This window comes from Ambystoma mexicanum, chromosome 13 (assembly GCF_040938575.1).
Source record: "Ambystoma mexicanum isolate Mex_15411 chromosome 13, UKY_AmexF1_1, whole genome shotgun sequence".
Lineage (NCBI taxonomy): Eukaryota > Metazoa > Chordata > Amphibia > Caudata > Ambystomatidae > Ambystoma > Ambystoma mexicanum.
In genome coordinates, this window is record NC_090938.1 from 274,513,624 (window position 1) to 274,535,524 (window position 21,901).

The following is a 21,901-nucleotide window of genomic DNA, read 5'->3' on the forward strand; positions in this document are numbered from 1 at the left end:
AGTGTGCTGTTCTTCAGGACCATGGCATCGTGGGTGGAACTCAGGCAGTGAACACAGCAGTGTGTAAGGAGGAGGTCAGGATTGCAGGTGACCTGGACATACAGGGAGCAATATTGCATTATGTTGTGGTATACCTATTCAGATGCCTGGGGGGCCACCATGCCACATGGGTGCAGTACAGAGCAGCAATCAGTTGGACATGTGGGCTTCTGCATACAGAAAATGCCTTCATGGCATTCTCCTGTGCTGGGTGGTGGGCAGGGAGATGTCTCAGGATATATGGCGCAAGAGAGCTTCCAGCACCTGCACAAGCACATTAGAAAATGCAGGCTGGGAAATGCCATGGAGCATGCCCACGGTGTGCTGGAAGGTGCAAGTTGCCAAGAAATGTAGGATTGACACAAGCTTCAGCGGCTTGGGTAAGGCTGATCTTATGTTGATACTGCTCTCTGTCATGTCAGGATGAACAGCTCAGCATTGATCTCCATTTTCAGCCGGTACAGGGTTATTAGCTGTTTATCAGTCAAGGTCCAGGGTGAGGGCCTGACACGGGTTATATGTGCTTGCCTTGCATGGCATCCCTTCCTCTCTGCCCCCTGTACCCTGTGCTGCTTGTTAGGCAGAAACCTGTGCAGTTCCCTTAGGGGCCACTGCAAAAGATTTAAGACTACAGGTCTTTGCAGTAAACCCACTTGGTAGCAGTCTGTACCACCCAGATTTACCTGGTAGCTGTGGCTGAGCAGTCAGACTTCCCTCAAGAAGAGTTAGGCAGTATGCAAAGTATACTCAATAGGCACTCAGATACAATAATACAAGCAAACACTGACCAGAGCTTTGGTATCAAAGTATATAATTATTTATTTAAAAACACACAGTTGAAACACTCCAGCACTCTTATTGTAAAATATTCTAAACACAGTTACTATTATGATATATACACCCCTTTTTCCCTATTAGAAAATCACAGTAAAACACCACTTATTTTCATACAGAGGTGAGCGCTTAACTAGATTGCACTCTAATAAGTTTGTGAAAAAGGGGGGGAAAGACAGAATATGAAAAGGTACACCACTCTCCGATTCCAGAACACTGTTAGCAAGGCAGAGAGCAAAAGTCACTGGTGAGCCAAAGTCCAAAGGCTGGGCCCACACTTAGAGAGAGCAGAGCACAAATGCGCCCAAGATCACACAGTTACACTAGGCTTAGAAAGTCTTGCAGAGGGTTCAGAAAAGCATTTAGAGAGGCTTAGAAAAGTTTAGCCAAGGTGTCCCAGGCTAACCCAGGTTCGAAAGCCAGGGGCTAAATCTACCCCGTACAGTCGGTAGCAAGGGAAGCCAGGCGGGACACGGTACCTTAAGTGGGAAGGATCCTCCAGCGGTGGCAGTTGTTCCTGGTAGTGGGTGCAAGTTGCGTCGTCGTCCAGGGGAAGAGAAGATCTCGACTTGGAGGAAAGATGAAGGCCGTTGCACTACCAGGGCAGAAACCAGCCGCGGTTTTCCGGTTATAGGTGGTACCTTTGTCTCACGGTCGTGGTAAAACGTGGTATCCCGGTTGCCAGGGTGCTTGGCACGGGCAAGGCGGCCATGAGGTATGTCAGGAAAGCGAAAAAGACGGTGAAACTGGTTATCCCCACCAGTCAAAGGAAGAAGACTCTCCGGCGGGAGATCTCCTCTGTCGTTGGGAAAAGTGGTGAGGCAGTCCAGCAGGGCTCCACCGGTGGTGGTGTCGTGGCAGGTCGGCTCAGCTTCTCCCTCGTCTGATTCTTAGGTCCTGTGGCGACTTCTGAAGTTCCAGTCCCCAAAGCCCTGCTTTTATGCAGCAACCCCCCATTCACTCAGCCTAGCTGTCACTCAAACATGCTAAGTGGTGAGCCGGCCGGCTCACCGCTTGGGCCAATCAGGACGGAGTGCGACTTGAGTTGCCTAGGCAACTCAGCCCAGGGTGCCTAAATTCCCCTCCACCCCTCCTAAGTACCCCAGACATAGTGGCACCACTTTGGAGGGCTTCTGTGGAGAAGCCCGCCAAAAAGTGGAACAAAGGGCTCGACTTGGGTTGGAGTCACAGAAGAGAACACAAACGCCATTTTAGAATCAAGTTTTGGCAAAAAATACCAACCGGAGAATTAATATTAATTAAATAAACCGGCGGTATGTTCGAGGCTACCGTAAATAATTAAATAAAGATAGTAGCCTAAAACAATGGGAAATCCCATGGGAAATTATTCACGGTTGAATATAAAAAGTAGTATCCACTGCCACCAGCCAAAACTCGATCAGGGGGGACGGAGACGTGCCCCCTCGACTAACAGACCCTGGGGCAATCGAATTGCCCCAGCCAGTACGTCCACAATATGATGGTTGGTACTGGTTCTGCTCAGAATTTAAGACTAGTAAAGTCAATGTTGACTTTACATGCCCTGGGAGACAGTAGTCAGTCCCAGGGTATGGAGTCTATACTGGGGGGTCACTATGACACCCCTGTGTTACTGCACTGAGGGTGCTGTGTAACAAATATCACAAAAACACATGAAACCCTATGGAGTAAAAGACTCCATAGCCCATTAAACACTTCTAGATCCAAAGAAACACACTCAAATCATGTCCAAGAGTGAGGGTAAAAGAGTCTCACTCTTGGCAGGAGAAAAAAATAAACCCCAAAAATCCAGCAAAGCTGCTGGGGGACTCACTAGGTTAGGAAATTCAGCCTAAACAGAGAATTCTCCCTAACACTCGCCCCCCCCTAGACTAAGGGACAGGAGGATTTAATCCACTCCTGGATGAACCTCATACCTCTAGTCGATGACATACATCCTAGAGAGTCCATGTGATGCCGGAAATGCATCTGAGGGACAGGGCCTCTGAATCCTTGTCCTTTTTCTGTTTTTACCGTGTGTTCTGTCATGTTTTCTGCCCAGGAGTCCATGAGGGACTCCTGGCAGTGCAGCTCTCTTTTGGTTTGGTGAACAGACCCATGGGATACCCTTATGGCACCCATGGGTAGGGGTACAACCCTGTGCCCCTAGTGTATGTTTTTGGGCACCTGTGGGTGGCCCACAGAGCAGGGTATGGGCTGGTGGCAGCTCCATGCTGAATTTGACAGGTGCTCTGGGTGTCCTCCATTTTGGGATACCCAGGCCCTGCCATTGGAATCAGTTGATTCCTGATAGGAAACAAGATGGCCCCTGTGGCCTCTTGCTTTCTATTGCCTGTTATCTTGTTTTTCCCAAAGTCCTGGGAAGCCCTGACTCTGTCCCTTCCCCCTGACTGGCTGTTGGGTGGAAGTTCCATATATGGTGTTGTTGTAAAGGCCCAGCTAGACTGACTGGAGCCTTCCCAGTGACTGTATGTTATGGGTACCTCCTGTGGGTGGGACCTGGGTGAATGGAGTGTGTGACCAATATACACTCCTTGTTGTGGTTGTCTGGTTTCTGGCATGAGAGACAAAGACTGAGACAGCCCTGCCCGAAACTGGCCTGAATGCAGTGTGTAGTGTTGAATGGCTGGGTACTTGTCCCAATCCACATTCCTTGTTGTGAGTGTCTGAAAGGGAGGAGTGTGGCCTGAATGCACTGTGTGCCTGATTGGCTGACTGACTGCATGAATGCCCTTCTGTGTGATTGGCTGCTGTGTGTGTGCCAGCAGTGTGGATGAGAGACAGAATAGTATATCTGGGGACCTCTCACCACTGGAAATTGTTCAGAAGCATTCAGAAGCTGAGTCTCCACTCAAGAGTAACTGGATTTGCTGATCCTCGACGTCCAGCTGGAAGAAGAAGACTTGCTGTGGCATTTGCTTCGACGGAACTGAAGGTTGTCGAAATCGTCGAGGACTGACCCGAGAGAGGACCTGGCTAGGCGCCCTCTTCCCGTGCTCCGAGGGACCATCGAGCACCGCTGAATCTTCGCCGAAGCGCCCTGGAAGTCAGACCCTCGAAAGGCTGCCGACCCGAGACGGGACCGCCGAGGAGATCGAAGTGAAGCACCCGGACATCGACGCTGTCGAAGTCCATTGCCGTCGACCAGGGTTCGCAGGTCTGTGTAACCGCTGGAGGCCCGTCGAAGTTGTGTTGCCCCGCCGTGGGAACCACTTGACGCCGTGCCGCCGACGACCGGAGCCGTCCGCTCCTTGCCTAAGAACATTTGCCTTGAAGGACTCCCTCGTCCGCATCGTCGGCCGCTTTGTCCCGCCGGAGAAAGTCGAGGACGACCAACGCGCCGAGGAGAATCCGCCGGTGGGTTTCCCGCCACCTCACGACCCCAAAGACTCGAGCGACTCGACGCCCTTGCTGGGCCACCGTCACCCACAATCTTTGCGGTCCAGAACTAGTGTCGCCGAGGTGCCCCGCACGCCTCTTCCTCGCAGGACGCCGACGTCTCGACGCCGACGAGCACCGCTCGGATCGAAGCCTGCCGCCTCATCGACGCCGTTCTACCTTGTTTGTTGTCGGACGTTCGACGCCCCGTGTCTCCCGCTTGAAAGGGAAGGCATTCAAGAAGGGCCGTCGATTCCCCGACACCGAACACCGAGTTCCTCGACGCTTCTCGACGCCTCTCGACGATCCGTGACTCCTGCTTTAAAGGGGGTCATTCAAGAAGGATCTGTCGACGCCTCTTCGAAGAACTCGACTCCACCAGGTACATTGGGGGGGTAAAAACATTATAGGAGAGAAATAGACTATTGAACAATATACGGACTGGGCTGGTGTTATATCTCTTTATTTTACAGGTTGCCCAGGTGGGGGGATCTCCACACAGAACTGTGTCCAGTGGTAGGGGCCAGTATTCTGCCTATTGTTTCAACCCTCTGTTATCTCTCCTCTCTCTATTGCTGGTTTCCTTCTTATTGATCTGTGTGCCATTTTAACAGTATTGTGAATGCACTTTAATGAGGTCTAATATTAGTGGTACCACTTTAGAATTGTAGATATTTACCATTGCTGATTTTCCTGAGCACAAAGTGCGTTATTGTGATAAGTGTACATAACCCTTGAATATTAATTATATAAAGACTGTGTTTTCAGTAATACAGTGTGTGGACATTCCTTTGTGGGGGCTTGGGGATACCCTGTACTTAAGAACCAGCCTGCATCACCTCCTGAGAAGCTAGGCCTTGATTGCTCGTCCATAGCTACCGTAATCGAGAATCTTGGCTGGGGTCTTCTGTGCCTCTCCTCTACCATATAGAGAGCGGAAGTACAGACCCCCCCACCGGTCTTGACAAGCTGGTGGCAGCGGTGGGATGCTTATGGTTTTAAGACTCAGTGTATAACCGTGCCACTTACAAAATATCCGCACTTTATTAGATTAAGGTTTGGGTGTGTACCAAATAACTGCATTACAGGCAATGGAGCCCATTGCAAATGGTAAATTGACTCGGATGAGCTTAGAGGCTCTCCAGAGTGCTTGTGAAGCCAGGGAGTTGGACTTTGTGGATAAGTCTAGGGCTGAGCTGATAGCTGCCCTGGTGGACTACCAGACTGATGGTGAAACCCTTGATGAAGGGGGGGATGCAACCAGTGAGGACTCTGCCCCTGGGGTTGTCGCTGAATCTGTTTCTGGGAATGCCACCATTCCTGCTGCCTCTGTTCCAAACCCCAGCAATTCCATGGAACTTGAGTTATTAAGGATGAAATTGGCCTTTGAATATCGCAAGTTGGAAATAGAAGCTGAGCTTAAGAAAGAGGAGCTGGCACAGCAAGTGGAACTCAAGAATAGGGATCTTGCGCTCAAAGACAAGGACACTGAATGTCAGAGAATCCAGCTAGAGAGAGCTAGAGTGGAGACTTCAGCTAGACCAATTGAGAGTGGCAGGTCCCCAGCCACCAAGTTTATGAAAGATTTGGTTGGTGTGTTTGTGGAGGGTTCAGATATCCTCCAATGGATTGAAGCGTTTGAAATGGCTTGTGCAATTCATGATGTAGATAAAAGAGATTGGGCTACGTGTTTGTTAAGCAGAGTGCCTCAAACTGGATATGACTGTATTCTGAAGCTGAGTGTGGAAGAAAGGGGTCAGTATGAGTGTATGAAGTCTGCTTTGATTGCCAAGTTTGGCAAGACACCTGCCCAATACCTTAAAAGGTTCAGGGAATTTAAGAAAAGAGAGAATGTGTCTTGGGTTGACTGGGTGAGTACTGCGCACATGAACATGATGGGGTGGATTGATGGATACAAGGTGAAAACTTTTGTTGAGTTGTCCCACCTCTTGTTTTTTGAGCATTTTTCTGAAGCCTGTTCACCAGAGCTGCGTCAGTATGTGGCTGACCAGAACATTTTGGACCCCTTTAAGCTGGCTAGGTTGGCTGACAAGTGGGTCTCCCACCGGGTGTCCCCTAAGGACTCCAGTGGGAAGGACAAGGACAAAGAAAAGGGGGCCTCTCAGAAAGCTGAGGAGTCCCAAAAGCAGTCACAGTCGGGTAAACCAAAACCTTCCTCTCCTAAGACCCAAAAATCTAGTGGGGATAAGTCCTCTGTGGGTGGGAATAAGAGTAGTGGTCCACCTGCTGCAAAGCAGGCTCCCAGTGGTTCCAGTACCGTACCCCGCACTCCTGGCACTTGTTGGGATTGTGGGGCTCTGGATCACAAAAGGGGTGACCCCAAGTGTAAAGGTAAGGCACTTGGAGTACAGGCTGTCAGCCTGACCTACCCTTACCCCGTGTCTGAGGTGGAGGCCACTGTCCTCCCCTCCTCTACAGGAATCACATTTGGTGCTCCAGTAGAGATTTCCTTAGTGTCCCTTGGGGCCTGGGACCAGTACGCAGAAGTACTGGCGACTATCCCACAGAACACCCGTAGATTTTTGAGAAGTGTCCTCTTGAATGGCCAGCCTTCTACTGGTTTGAGAGACACTGGGGCAAGCATGACAGTGGTGGACAGGACCCTGCTCAAGCCAGAGGACTATGAAGGTGCTCCTCTGCAAACCACCAGGTTAGCTGGTGGGCCTCCCAAATTATCGCCTGTAGCCCTAGTCACACTCATGATTGGAGACAAGACAGCAAAGCTTCCTGTCCTGGTTCAGGACAATGTCCCTGCTAACATTCTGTTAGGAAATGATCTAGTAGAGTTGGGGTTGATCTCGGATGGTCTTCCCATGACTGCTGCTGCAGTCACTAGGTCACAGGTGACACCGGGTCTGGCTGTGAGTCAGGTATCCGAGCCAAAGGCGAGGCCTAAGGCAAGAAGAAGGAAGACCAAGAAGGCCACCTCTGTGGAGGGAACACCTTCTCTTCCTGCTGTTCCGACAGCACCCAATGGGATCCATGCTCCGGACGGGCTGGGTCCAGCGGAAAACCCAAACTCAACTCCTGTGGGAGAAGAGACAGAAGACTCTCCTGTGGGAGAGGTTCTCAACCCGGAGGATCATCCCGACCTTCAATGCTTGTTAGCTGAAGGGGGACCCTCCCGGGCAGACTTCTGTAAGGGACAGAGAGAGTGCCACTCTCTCGAGGGCCTGAGGAAACAGGCCCTGTCCCAGGCACAAGGTGAAGTGCCTAGGACATTCAAGATTTATTGGGAGGGTGAGCTCCTTGTTAGTGAGCCCACTAAGCCCGAACCTGGTGCCCGCAAGAGGTTGGTGGTACCCCCGGTTTACAGGCCCTTCCTACTGCAGTTGGCGCATGAGGTGCCCTTGGCTGGTCATCTTGGGACCAAGAAGACTAAGCAGAGGCTCTCTGCCCATTTCTACTGGCCACGGATGGGAGTAGAGGTGGAGTCCCACTGCAGGACCTGCCCAACTTGTCAGTTGTCTGGCAAGACTGGAGGCAGGGTCATTGCCCCACTGCAGCCATTACCAGTGGTTGGCACACCATTTGAGAGGGTGGGCATCGACATCGTCGGTCCCCTTGACCCTCCCACTTCAGGTGGACATCGGTTCATCCTGGTCTTGGTAGATCATGCCACCAGGTACCCTGAGGCAATACCCCTTCGGACTGTTACTGCCAAGGTGGTTGCCAGGGCTCTCCTGGGCATTTTCACCCGTGTTGGATTCCCCAAGGAGGTTGTCTCTGACCGAGGATCCAACTTCATGTCTAGTTACATGAAAACCATGTGGAAAGAGTGCGGGGTAACCTACAAGTTCTCCACCTCTTACCACCCCCAGACCAATGGTCTGGTTGAGAGATTTAACAAAACTCTCAAGGGCATGCTAGGTGCTTTGGAAGAGCCCCTAAGGAGGAAATGGGATCTCCTCCTGCCATGCCTGCTGTTTGCTTACAGAGAGGTACCTCAAGAGGGTGTTGGTTTCAGCCCCTTTGAGTTACTCTTTGGACATCCCGTGAGGGGGCCCCTCGCCTTGATCCGAGAAGGCTTGGAAGCCACCCCTCCAGGTCCCGCCAAGCAAGTGGGGGACTATGTGTTAGGCCTCAGGCGGAGGATGACACAAATGATGGGTCAGGCAACAGCAAATCTCAAGGCCAGCCAGGAATTGAATAAGTACTGGCATGACCTGAAAGCTTCGCAAGTGGATTGGACTCCGGGACAGGAAATCCTTGTGATGGAGCCTACCAAGCCTAGAGCTTTGGCAGACAAGTGGACTGGACCCTTCAGGATCATCTCCAAGATGGGCGAAGTCAATTATCTGGTGGACATGGGAGCCTCTGGGGTAGCCCCCCAGGTATTCCATGTCAACAGGCTCAAGCCTTTCCACAGGCGAGCAGAGGTCTCATGTCTCTTGCTAGCTTCAGGGCAAGAAGAGGATGAGAGTGAGCCCCTTCCTGATTTGCTGCATAGCAACCCTCAGGATGGCTCAGTGGAGGGAGTACAACTCTCTCCCGATTTGACAACAGAGCAGCAGAGGGCCTGCCGGGCTTTGCTCCAGCAGTATGCCCCTCTGTTTTCACTGACACCGGGCCTTACACCGTGGTGTAAGCACGAAATTGACACTGGTGACAGTGTGCCTGTCAAAAGCAGGAGCTATCGTATGTCAGATACCGTCAAAAACCACATCCAGGCTGAGGTCGCCAAGATGTTGGATCTGGGTGTTATTGAACCCTCCACCAGTCCCTGGTCCAGTCCAGTGGTCCTTGTCCCCAAGGCAAGTTCCCCGGCGGGTACCAAGGATTGGAGGTTCTGTGTGGACTACCGAGGAGTCAATGCCGTCACCAAAACTGACGCGCACCCATTGCCCAGGGCTGATGAGCTCGTGGACACTATAGGTGCTGCCAAATTTGTGAGCACCTTTGACCTTACCTCAGGCTATTGGCAAATAGCTCTGACGGACCATGCCAAGGAAAAGACGGCATTCTCCACACCTGAGGGACTCTACCAGTTTAGGGTCATGCCCTTTGGGTTGAAGAATGCCCCTGCCACCTTCCAGAGATTGGTCAACCATGCGCTCAGTGGGCTGGAAGCCTTTTGTGTGGCTTACTTAGACGACATTGCCGTCTACAGTTCCACCTGGGAAGAGCATTTGACACATCTGGATAAGGTGTTGCAGGCCTTGAAAAGGGCTAACCTCACTATCAAGGCCACCAAGTGCCAGATAGCTCAGGGGAAAGTTACCTATCTTGGTCATGAGGTAGGAGGGGGTCAAATCCAACCTCTCTCCAGTAAAGTACAGGACGTACAGAACTGGGAGACTCCCACTACTCAAACCCAGGTGAGAGCCTTTTTGGGCCTCACTGGGTACTATCGCAATTTCATGGCAGACTATGGAACCATAGCTGCACCCCTGACAGCTCTAACTTCACCCAAACAGCCTAGGAAGGTTAATTGGACTGAAGACTGTCAGAGGGCCTTTGATGGCTTGAAAGAAAGTCTGTGTAGGGCACCTGTGTTGAGTGCGCCTGACTACAGCCGACCCTTTATCGTCCAGACGGATGCCTGCGACACCGGAATTGGAGCTGTCTTGTCCCAGTTAGATGACAAAGGGAGAGAACATCCTATCATATTCATCAGTAGACAACTCAAGGGTAGAGAACTTAGGTGGGCTACTGTTGAAAAGGAATGTTTTAGTATAGTTTGGAGCCTTAGGCGTTTTAGGCCCTACCTTACGGGGTCCACCTTCAAGGTCCAAACAGATCATAAGCCCCTGAAGTGGCTTATGCAGATGAAGGGTGAGAATCCGAAATTGCTCAGGTGGTCGATTAGCCTACAAGGGCTAGACTTCACCATAGAGCACAGACCAGGGAAGAGTCACGATAATGCAGATGGCCTTTCCAGAAGGTATGTTGACCGTCTGGATGAGGGTGTCTATCCCGTGGGAGATTAGGCACCCTCCACCTCAGTCTGGGGGGGGCGACTGTGATGCCGGAAATGCATCTGAGGGACAGGGCCTCTGAATCCTTGTCCTTTTTCTGTTTTTACCGTGTGTTCTGTCATGTTTTCTGCCCAGGAGTCCATGAGGGACTCCTGGCAGTGCAGCTCTCTTTTGGTTTGGTGAACAGACCCATGGGATACCCTTATGGCACCCATGGGTAGGGGTACAACCCTGTGCCCCTAGTGTATGTTTTTGGGCACCTGTGGGTGGCCCACAGAGCAGGGTATGGGCTGGTGGCAGCTCCATGCTGAATTTGACAGGTGCTCTGGGTGTCCTCCATTTTGGGATACCCAGGCCCTGCCATTGGAATCAGTTGATTCCTGATAGGAAACAAGATGGCCCCTGTGGCCTCTTGCTTTCTATTGCCTGTTATCTTGTTTTTCCCAAAGTCCTGGGAAGCCCTGACTCTGTCCCTTCCCCCTGACTGGCTGTTGGGTGGAAGTTCCATATATGGTGTTGTTGTAAAGGCCCAGCTAGACTGACTGGAGCCTTCCCAGTGACTGTATGTTATGGGTACCTCCTGTGGGTGGGACCTGGGTGAATGGAGTGTGTGACCAATATACACTCCTTGTTGTGGTTGTCTGGTTTCTGGCATGAGAGACAAAGACTGAGACAGCCCTGCCCGAAACTGGCCTGAATGCAGTGTGTAGTGTTGAATGGCTGGGTACTTGTCCCAATCCACATTCCTTGTTGTGAGTGTCTGAAAGGGAGGAGTGTGGCCTGAATGCACTGTGTGCCTGATTGGCTGACTGACTGCATGAATGCCCTTCTGTGTGATTGGCTGCTGTGTGTGTGCCAGCAGTGTGGATGAGAGACAGAATAGTATATCTGGGGACCTCTCACCACTGGAAATTGTTCAGAAGCATTCAGAAGCTGAGTCTCCACTCAAGAGTAACTGGATTTGCTGATCCTCGACGTCCAGCTGGAAGAAGAAGACTTGCTGTGGCATTTGCTTCGACGGAACTGAAGGTTGTCGAAATCGTCGAGGACTGACCCGAGAGAGGACCTGGCTAGGCGCCCTCTTCCCGTGCTCCGAGGGACCATCGAGCACCGCTGAATCTTCGCCGAAGCGCCCTGGAAGTCAGACCCTCGAAAGGCTGCCGACCCGAGACGGGACCGCCGAGGAGATCGAAGTGAAGCACCCGGACATCGACGCTGTCGAAGTCCATTGCCGTCGACCAGGGTTCGCAGGTCTGTGTAACCGCTGGAGGCCCGTCGAAGTTGTGTTGCCCCGCCGTGGGAACCACTTGACGCCGTGCCGCCGACGACCGGAGCCGTCCGCTCCTTGCCTAAGAACATTTGCCTTGAAGGACTCCCTCGTCCGCATCGTCGGCCGCTTTGTCCCGCCGGAGAAAGTCGAGGACGACCAACGCGCCGAGGAGAATCCGCCGGTGGGTTTCCCGCCACCTCACGACCCCAAAGACTCGAGCGACTCGACGCCCTTGCTGGGCCACCGTCACCCACAATCTTTGCGGTCCAGAACTAGTGTCGCCGAGGTGCCCCGCACGCCTCTTCCTCGCAGGACGCCGACGTCTCGACGCCGACGAGCACCGCTCGGATCGAAGCCTGCCGCCTCATCGACGCCGTTCTACCTTGTTTGTTGTCGGACGTTCGACGCCCCGTGTCTCCCGCTTGAAAGGGAAGGCATTCAAGAAGGGCCGTCGATTCCCCGACACCGAACACCGAGTTCCTCGACGCTTCTCGACGCCTCTCGACGATCCGTGACTCCTGCTTTAAAGGGGGTCATTCAAGAAGGATCTGTCGACGCCTCTTCGAAGAACTCGACTCCACCAGGTACATTGGGGGGGTAAAAACATTATAGGAGAGAAATAGACTATTGAACAATATACGGACTGGGCTGGTGTTATATCTCTTTATTTTACAGGTTGCCCAGGTGGGGGGATCTCCACACAGAACTGTGTCCAGTGGTAGGGGCCAGTATTCTGCCTATTGTTTCAACCCTCTGTTATCTCTCCTCTCTCTATTGCTGGTTTCCTTCTTATTGATCTGTGTGCCATTTTAACAGTATTGTGAATGCACTTTAATGAGGTCTAATATTAGTGGTACCACTTTAGAATTGTAGATATTTACCATTGCTGATTTTCCTGAGCACAAAGTGCGTTATTGTGATAAGTGTACATAACCCTTGAATATTAATTATATAAAGACTGTGTTTTCAGTAATACAGTGTGTGGACATTCCTTTGTGGGGGCTTGGGGATACCCTGTACTTAAGAACCAGCCTGCATCACCTCCTGAGAAGCTAGGCCTTGATTGCTCGTCCATAGCTACCGTAATCGAGAATCTTGGCTGGGGTCTTCTGTGCCTCTCCTCTACCATATAGAGAGCGGAAGTACAGACCCCCCCACCGGTCTTGACAGTCCATCAGCATTTTGATGGTGAAACCTTGACCTATGTTCTATGGCCCAATCAAAGGTTTTCCTTTGTAAGCTATATGACCTACAAACCCTTTGAGGAACATCAGTCTTTTTAAAGTTATAGGGGATCTGGTTGACCAGTCCGTCAGAAGTTGGTACAACTTCTGAACCTGTGTTAGGCTTTTTCAAGGGGTCCTTATAAAGGATTCCCTTAGATCTAGAGGGGCCTCCAAGGTTCCTCACCACCTCTCTTGGGGGAGCAGGTTGGGTTTTAGGCCTCTTGGTTGGAGGGGTTGGGGTTAGGCAATGTACCTGCTTCCCCTTCCTCTTAGATTTAACCTTACCTACTTTAGGAGTTTCCCCCCTAATACTAGGTTTTGACTTGGGGTCTTCAGTAGAAGGTCCAACAGTCTGAAGGTTTTTGGCCTTAGACTTTTACTTTCCTGGTTTTCCACCAGCATTGAGAAATACCAGTTCTCTTAGGCCTAGGTAAGGGCCCAGTAGGTTTATCCACCTCTTCCTCTGAAGCAGGGGGAGTCACAGACTCTGAAATTGGGGGAACAATGATGGAGCTTGGTTGGGGCTCCCATTTCCCTAATGTACTAGCCTGAAATGTGCCTGGGTTAGAGGTCAACTTACTAACACCAGGGCTTGTAGTGGGGGTCTCAGTAGAGGTTCCCACAGGCTTAGAGTGGTCCCTTAAGGTGGCCTCTCTAGCCAATTTGGTTAGGTTCTGGTTCTCCATACTGGGAGGCCTGGGGGTATGTGACACTACTTCTAGAGTTCTCAGGTCATTCCCCAACAGGACCTTCCCAGGCACCTCAGTCTGAACACTGACAGGGATCCTTACTGTCATGTTGTTACACTGAATAAGGGCTGGTAGAATAGGAACCATTTGGACAGGGCCTCCAGACATCTTAGTGGGACCTTTGGGTGCTTTTGCCACATCCTCAGGGTGAAAGAAGCTTTCATCCACTACTGTTCTGCTGGCCCCAGTGTCTCTCCTGGCAGGAGTATCCTGACCATTGACAAGAACACTGTCCACATAATACACCTTAGAGCTAACAGGTAGGGAGTTATACACCACCCTATTCTGGGGACTAACCAGACCCTTAGGCTATAAGTTTACAGTTGCTTGAAGACCCAAGGGTTCTTCAGCAAAGAGTTCAAAGTGGGCACTAGCCATCTGTACTTCATCCTCAGGAGTGAAGGCTAAGGAGACTGTGCTGATCCCTGCAGGTTAACCCTTGCATCTGGGATCCCCTTTGATATGGTCAGTAGCCTTACAGATATAGCATTGTCCAAATGCTCTCTGAAAGGGTGGCTTGTTCTGACCTCCTTCTGGTTGTTGACCAGAAGGTACACTAGCCTGATTCGGTTTACCCTGGGGCTTACCCTGGTTATTTTGTTGTTTGTGGCCCTCTTTGGGATGGGAGGTATTAGAATTCTCTGGATTCACTTTAGGTGGCTGCTTTCCCTCATCCTTTTTCTGAGTGACCCCTGAATCCTTGTGAGTGGCCCTGTTGGCAACCCACAAGTCAGCAGCCTTAGCTAGTCTCCTGGAATCTAAATCATTTGAATCAGCCAAGTGCTGTCTGAGCTCAAGAGAGCAGGCATCATAAATTGACTCCAACATAAAAAGATTCTTCATACCTTCATAAGTGTTCACTTTGTAACCCTTAATCCATCTCTCTAAGTTTTTCAAACACTCACTCAGCCAGTTAGCCCAAGGGGTACCATCATTCTTTTTGAGGGTCCTAAACCTCTTAAGATACTGGGAAGGGGTCTTCCCAGATCTAGCTATCAGAGCTAGTTTCACACATTCATACTCTTTCCTATCCTCCTCCCCCAACTCCATTACCACATCAGTTGCAACAGGGGGAAGCCTAGAGAACAACCAGGTGAGTAAGTCATTTCCTGTGATGTTCTGGAGCCCATGATTATATTCAAACAGAGACAACCAGTCCAACACATCCAACTTAAGCTCATACATACCAACCAATTCTTTAGGCATCCGGGGTCTTTTAGGACTGGAACTTCTAGAGGAGCCAGAGAGAGAAGCTTTTTCGACAGATAATTTCTTCATTTCTAGCTCATGCTTGAGCTCTATTTCCCTTAGCCTTAGTTCTTGATTCATTTCCTGATGTCTCTGTTCAGCCAGAGTATTCAGTCTTTTGAACTCTAGTTCAAGTTTCATTTTCTCTAATTCGAGATATTGAGGACTAAGTGTGGGACTTGGCAAAGGCCCAGTAGGTACAGCAAGTAGAGCAGACAGGGGCGTAGGGGTGACAGTCACAGCAGCCTCACCCTCCTCTTCTGACTCTTCCTCAAGATTATCAACATTTTGATCAATATCAATTTCTATACTGTTATCTACATTTTCTGGCATGTTAGGTTCCTCAGACCCATCATCCAGACTTTGGTTAGCTAACAACCTTTCTATTAACTCCATTTTCTTGCCTTTAGTCAGGAGGTTCTTATGCTTACACAATACTCTTAAACAATCAGCAGTTTTTGTAGCAAGGGACTCTTGACTATAAGTTTCCATAGTTGACATGTTAGAAAGATTACTTTTTCAGTGCTAAGCTTTGTGGTTAGTTGTACTAAGGTATCCTCAAGCACTCTAAAGTGTATACTCAATACAAATCCCACCGCTGCCACCAGTGTTAGGCAGAAACCTGTGCAGTTCCCTTAGGGACCACTGCAAAAGATTTAAGACTACAGGTGTTGGCAGTAAACCCACTTGGTAGCAGTCTGTACCACCCAGATTTACCTGGTAGCTGTGGCTGAGCAGTCAGACTTCCCTCAAGAAGAGTTAGGCAGTATGCAAAGTATACTCAATAGGCACTCAGATACAATAATACAAGCAAACACTGACCAGAGCTTTGGTATCAAAGTATATAATTATTTATTTAAAAACACACAGTTGAAACACTCCAGCACTCTTATTGTAAAATATTATAAACACAGTTACTATTATGATATATACACCCCTTTTTCCCTATTAGAAAGTCACAGTAAAACACCACTTATTTTCATACAGAGGTGAGCGCTTAACTAGATTGCACTCTAATAAGTTTGTGAAAAAGGGGGGGGGAGACAGAATATGAAAAGGTACACCACTCTACGATTCCAGAACACTGTTAGCAAGGCAGAGAGCAAAAAGTCACTGGTGAGCCAAAGTCCAAAGGCTGGGCCCACTCTTAGAGAGAGCAGAGCACAAATGCGCCCAAGATCACACAGTTACACTAGGCTTAGAAAGTCTTGCAGAGGGTTCAGAAAAGCATTTAGAGAGGCTTAGAAAAGTTTAGCCAAGGTGTCCCAGGCTAACCCAGGTTCGAAAGCCGGGGGCTAAATCTACCCCGTACAGTCGGTAGCAAGGGAAGCCAGGCGGGACACGGTACCTTAAGTGGGAAGGATCCTCCAGCGGTGGCAGTTGTTCCTGGTAGTGGGTGCAAGTTGCGTCATCGTCCAGGGGAAGAGAAGATCTCGACTTGGAGGAAAGATGAAGGTCGTTGCACTACCAGGGCAGAAACCAGCCGCGGAGTTTTCCGGTTAAAGGTGGTACCTTTGTCTCGCGGTCGTGGTAAAACGTGGTATCCCGGTTGCCGGGGTGCTTGGCACAGGCAAGGCGGCCACGAGGTACGTCGGGAAAGCGAAAAGACGGTGAAACTGGTTATCCCCACCAGTCAAAGGAAGAAGACTCTCCGGCGGGAGATCTCCTCTGTCGTTGGGAAAAGTGGTGAGGCAGTCCAGCAGGGCTCCACCGGTGGTGGTGTCGTGGCAGGTCAGCTCAGCTTCTCCCTCGTCGGATTGTTAGGTCCTGTGGCGACTTCTGAAGTTCCAGTCCCCAAAGCCCTGCTTTTATGCAGCAAACCCCCATTCACTCAGCCTAGCTGTCACTCAAACATGCTAAGTGGTGAGCCGGCCGGCTCACCACTTGGGCCAATCAGGACGGAGTGCGACTTGAGTTGCCTAGGCAACTCAGCCCAGGGTGCCTAAATTCCCCTCCACCCCTCCTAAGTACCCCAGACATAGTGGCACCACTTTGGAGGGCTTCTGTGGAGAAGCCCGCCAAAAAGTGTAACAAAGGGCTCAACTTGGGTTGGAGTCACAGAAGAGAACACAAACGCCATTTTAGAATCAAGTTTTGGCAAAAAATACCAACCGGAGAATTAATATTAATTAAATAAACCGGCGGTATGTTCGAGGCTACCGTAAATAATTAAATAAAGATAGTAGCCTAAAACAATGGGAAATCCCATGGGAAAATATTCGCGGTTGAATATAAAAAGTAGTATCCACTGCCACCAGCCAAAACTCGATCAGGGGGGACGGAGACGTGCCCCCTCGACTAACAGACCCTGGGGCAATCGAATTGCCCCAGCCAGTACGTCCACAATATGATGGTTGGTACTGGTTCTGCTCAGAATTTAAGACTAGTAAAGTCAATGGTGACTTTACATGCCCTGGGAGACAGTAGTCAGTCCCAGGGTATGGAGTCTATACTGGGGGTCACTATGACACCCCTGTGTTACTGCACTGAGGGTGCTGTGTAACACATATCACAAAAACACATGAAACCCTATGGAGTAAAAGACCCCATAGCCCATTAAACACTTCTAGATCCAAAGAAACACACTCAAATCATGTCCAAGAGTGAGGGTAAAAGAGTCTCACTCTTGGCAGGAGAAAAAAATAAACCCCAAAAATCCAGCAAAGCTGCTGGGGGACTCACTAGGTTAGGAAAATCAGCCTAAACAGATAATTCTCCCTAACACTGCTCTTCCAACCTCTGCAGCTCAATGCGGAGCAGGAACAGCTGCATGTCCAAATACGCAACAGCTAGTGGCAACATGGTGGTGGAAAGTGTGTTTGAGGCAGGAGTGGGCCTTATGTCCGCTTCCTGAGTGGATTGGGTGCACCTGTGGCCTAATTATATTCAGCTGTATGCATTGAGCTCCTCCTACCAGGTGGAGGTAACTGCACTGTGTTTGTGTTGGAATTACCACCCATTTTTGGTGGTATCTCAACTTGTAATACAGCAGAAATACCATTTTGTATCTTGACTATGATTCCACAGGGGATCATGTCATCACATGTTTGAGTTATTTCCTCTGGCGCTAATTCTGCTGGCGGAATTAGAAACGACTTCTGATTCAGCGGTATGCTAAAAGTGGCATCATTTACCATATACCACCAGACTCATAATGAGTCTGCATGGTCTTTTGCCATAGGCCCTCTAAATCAAGAACTACAACTCTATGGGTATGAAGGTTTTAAAAATAGTTTGTCCAAAAGCCGGAAAACGAGCTTCTGACACTGTGTTATGTTGTCATACTTATTGACGATATTTCTTTTTTATTTATTTTTTACATTACCTAATGAATTTTAAGGTCTTTGTTAAGTGATTAAAGAGCTCTTTTTTATATATATTTGGCTGTTAATTGATATTTATTGCACCTGAGTACAATCATATAACCTTGTGTGTTGTCCAACACATGCTGATTAGCACTAAACTTCTCTGGGACATGTCTGTGAAAGGTGAGCCAGGATACCGTAGGATCCTGGGATCCCATTTCCGACACAGTAGAAAACCACCGAGCAGTGAGATGAGCCAGCAGTACTACCTATACATGTCAGTCAAACTATCTTCCACTTGGCCTTGAGAAACAGCCTGACACTTGGTAGCTCCTGCATCAGTATTACCTGTTCTGCCCCAGGGGCCTGTGTCCTTCCTTCCAACCAGAGGCGTAGGCCTCTGGTAGGGCCTGAGGGGCAAGGCCCATCCAAAATCTGTAAATGCCCACTCAGCAGCGCTGTGTGGGCATTTACAGATCTTTTTGTCAGTGCAGTGGGCCCAACTACATTAGCATCAGGCCCCATTTGCTAGACAATCCTGGCTCCGCCTCAGCTTCCACCATGTATCATTCCTATTCTGTGCTCCACACACTCTGGTCTCTCGTGAACTCTCCACTTTCACACAGGATTTAATAACTTGGGCCTCATTACGGAAATTCTGTACTGATGCAAATGGAATATTGCATGATAGTTGGACTAGGTAACATTGCGCTAGTTTAAAAAACATATTCTTTCAATGCATTTTAACACCAGGATAATGTTTTCCCGAGTTCTAATATAGAACTTCATTAGTGCTAGGACAGGCAATTGCCCTGGTCAAAAAATGCATTGAAAGAATATTTATTTGGATTAGAGCAGTTTTTGCGCTAGTGCAAATAGCATACACAATTGCACAAATATCAAATGCAAAGCTTCTACGAAGAGGCCCTGGTCTTTTCTGCATATGCTCCGCCTTCAAAGAATATACATTGCACTAGTTCACGTGCAGAAAGCAGTATGACAGAAAGTGATCCTAGTGCACAAAACAGTTTCTTTTACCTGTAAAATAAATAAACGGGTTGTGTGCCTACTGCTGCAATCTGTGCGATATCTGCAGGTCGCAGGTTTGAATCCCTTTAAGGCCAACTAAGCCCCTCATCCTTCTGAGGTCAATACATGAGTAAAAACTTAGGTTGGTTGATAATTATATGTAATTGTATTGCCGGTAAGATAGCTCAGCGGGTTGAACTCTTGATGCAGTAATCTGAGCGTGATCTGCAGGTCTGAACCCCGGCAACGCCAACTCAGTCTTTCATCTTTCCGAGGTCGATAAATGAGTACCAATTTCGGTTGGGTGATATTGTAAGTAAATACTTGCTCTGATAAAGGCGCTATATAACACATCATTATCATTAAATATGTTCTATGTGCAGCGCTGGCCCTTTGGCAAAAGCGCTATATAAATAACAACTCATTGCCATTAACGGTTTTTGCATCCAGGCAATAGACTAGGGAAAAATTGCCCCTTGCCCCGTGTCAAAAATGCATTGCACAAATTTATTTTTTGCACCGGAACCATCCTTGCCATATTGTTAATTGTACTTACACAGCTGCAATGTTTTTACAATACCACCCCTGTGACAGTGTTACAGAAACTTTGCACAAGAGCAGGTGGCACTGTGACAAAAATTGCCGTAGCGCAAACGTCATACTTATGCAAGGAATAGCACTAGGGCACATATTTCCTACATGCAAAAATGCATTTTGAGATAGTTTTTTGCACTAGGGAAATGTGTGTCCTAGTGCTTTTTGCTCTTGCACCAGTTCCTGTAAGCAGCGCTAGGTCTTCCATGCACAGTCAAATTATTTCGTTTTATTACCCGTTACTTCCGAAATCCACCCAGTCCCCCAGTGCACGGGGCAACTTTTGATCACCACTATGAGATGACACACTCACAGCAGCGCTGTGAGCACATCTAAGTGACCTTGCAATAATTTAAAGAAGGTGTGATGCCTTGTAACGGTGGGAGTACAAAAGGCATTTATTTCAAAGCACACTATTACGGCAAGATCAAGTGCACAACCGCCCACCCGATATGTTGTCTCGAAGTCGAGGCCCACAGCATATGAAAGAGAGTCTGCATCCTGTTGAGCTCAAGTGAGCCCGAAGGAGACATGATGGATCATTTCTGTGTCTACCACAAACCACCGCTAGTGTGGGGGCGGGGGCAGAACATGCAGTGCTACAAAACGTTATGCAAGCACCAAAAAACCTCATTCCCCAGCCTGCAAAATGTCAGTGCTCGCCCTCATCATTTCAATACTGCCAGGTACTATGAACATGTACATTGCTATGCTATTTCTGAGGTATTCGGAGTGGCCTAGCCACTTAGATAGCTTAGCGAGTGATCTTATTTCAAAGATCAGTGTTTAACTTGAAATCGCATGTTAGCATCCTGGCATGTATAACTCTGGCCTTTATTCATCTACTATATCTACACACATGTCTAGCTATGTTTAGGCTTCCGGAGGCGCTCGCAAAACAGGGTATTGGCATACGGTTTGATTTGAATTAACTTCACATATTCTCTGTTTTCACAGGTGTTCTGGGGCAGTACAAAGTCTTGCAGGCTGAAAATATGTTTGTTGCTGAAGGGGGTCCTGTTCAGTTAAACTGCAGCTACGAGGGGTCGGAGTACAGCCTGCAGTGGTATAAGCAGGGCTATGGCAGACCACCAGAACATATCCTGACACGGAGCACGAGTGGCATCAGTCAGGAGAGGGAAATCACAATGGTGTTGCAAACAGAGAACAAACACACATCCCTGCACCTGAGCCGCACGAATATGCATGACTCAGGACTATATTACTGCGCAATGGAGCACAGTGCTGCACTACAGTTTCAGCAGTGCACAATATCCTCTGCTAGCAGCAATGAATAATAATCTGCTGGATGCACTTCAGTGTTGTAATTAAAGCACCATGGACCTTATTCTAAGTCTGGCGGTGCTGCCAAAAAATGGCAGTCATTCCGTTACTGTTCTTTTGTTTGGCGGTAATGGAATTATTGCCAATTTTCCTTGAAGTGGAGGATTTACCTTCAGAATTATGCTGCAGGTAAATCCTTCATGTGAATGCCAAACATATGCAGATTTACTGTGATGGAATTACTGCTCACAGTAAACCCACCAAATCCCTATGGAGTCAAAAAAGGAAAGGGGACTAATACCACCACACCACCACTCGGAATCTCTTGCTAAATCCACAGCACTGAGTGACGGTAACAGTAACCGATTTTACCAGCAATCTGGCTGATTTACTGGCAAGTTACTGCCAAACTCCGAATGAGATCATACACTCCTTCTCTTCAATTCCAAACCAGCCTCTGTCACAATCAGTGAACTTCAGTATTATTTGGTGGATAATTTGTCAAAGGGCTTTAACAAGTGAGAAAAGTGGTGTGGTGGATTAAGTGGTTGGTGTGGCTCAAATGGATCACAATGATTTTAAGTTGGCACTGGGCAGGTGTGAGTGACTTAAACAAGTAGTGATTTCCTCTTAATCCCGCAACTTGCATTCCTGTAATTTGTAATGAACATGCAATACAAGAAGTACAACAAAAAAATGGTGTCAGTGAACTACTCTTGTTTGGATGGTGTACTCGTTGGTGTGACACTCATAACAATATGAAGCACAACTTGAGAGCTCTGCCTCCTGAATTTGAAATTCTCGCCATAGAGTTTGGACAAAATCATTGGGAGGGTAATTGCTAATTGTTAAGATGGATTTCTGAACTCTGTCCTGGCGGCGCAGAAGTTCAGAAGGCCAACCTAATTACTTGGAACAGGGTAACCTCTGGACAAGCCAGACAAATCAGGGTAGCGATCACGGCGGTCAAGACTAGGTCTCAAGAAGGGTGAGGGTGACTGAAAGC

General features: G+C 48.9%; 1 gene segment (V, D, J or C); it reads left to right on the forward strand.

Moving 5' to 3' along the window:
• Positions 1 to 349: 349 nt before the first annotated feature.
• On the forward strand, positions 350 to 20,909 carry LOC138520330 (T cell receptor alpha variable 26-2-like). The segment is given in 2 exon segments: positions 350 to 419; positions 20,569 to 20,909. Coding segments are annotated over 2 exon segments (411 nt in total).
• Positions 20,910 to 21,901: the final 992 nt, after the last annotated feature.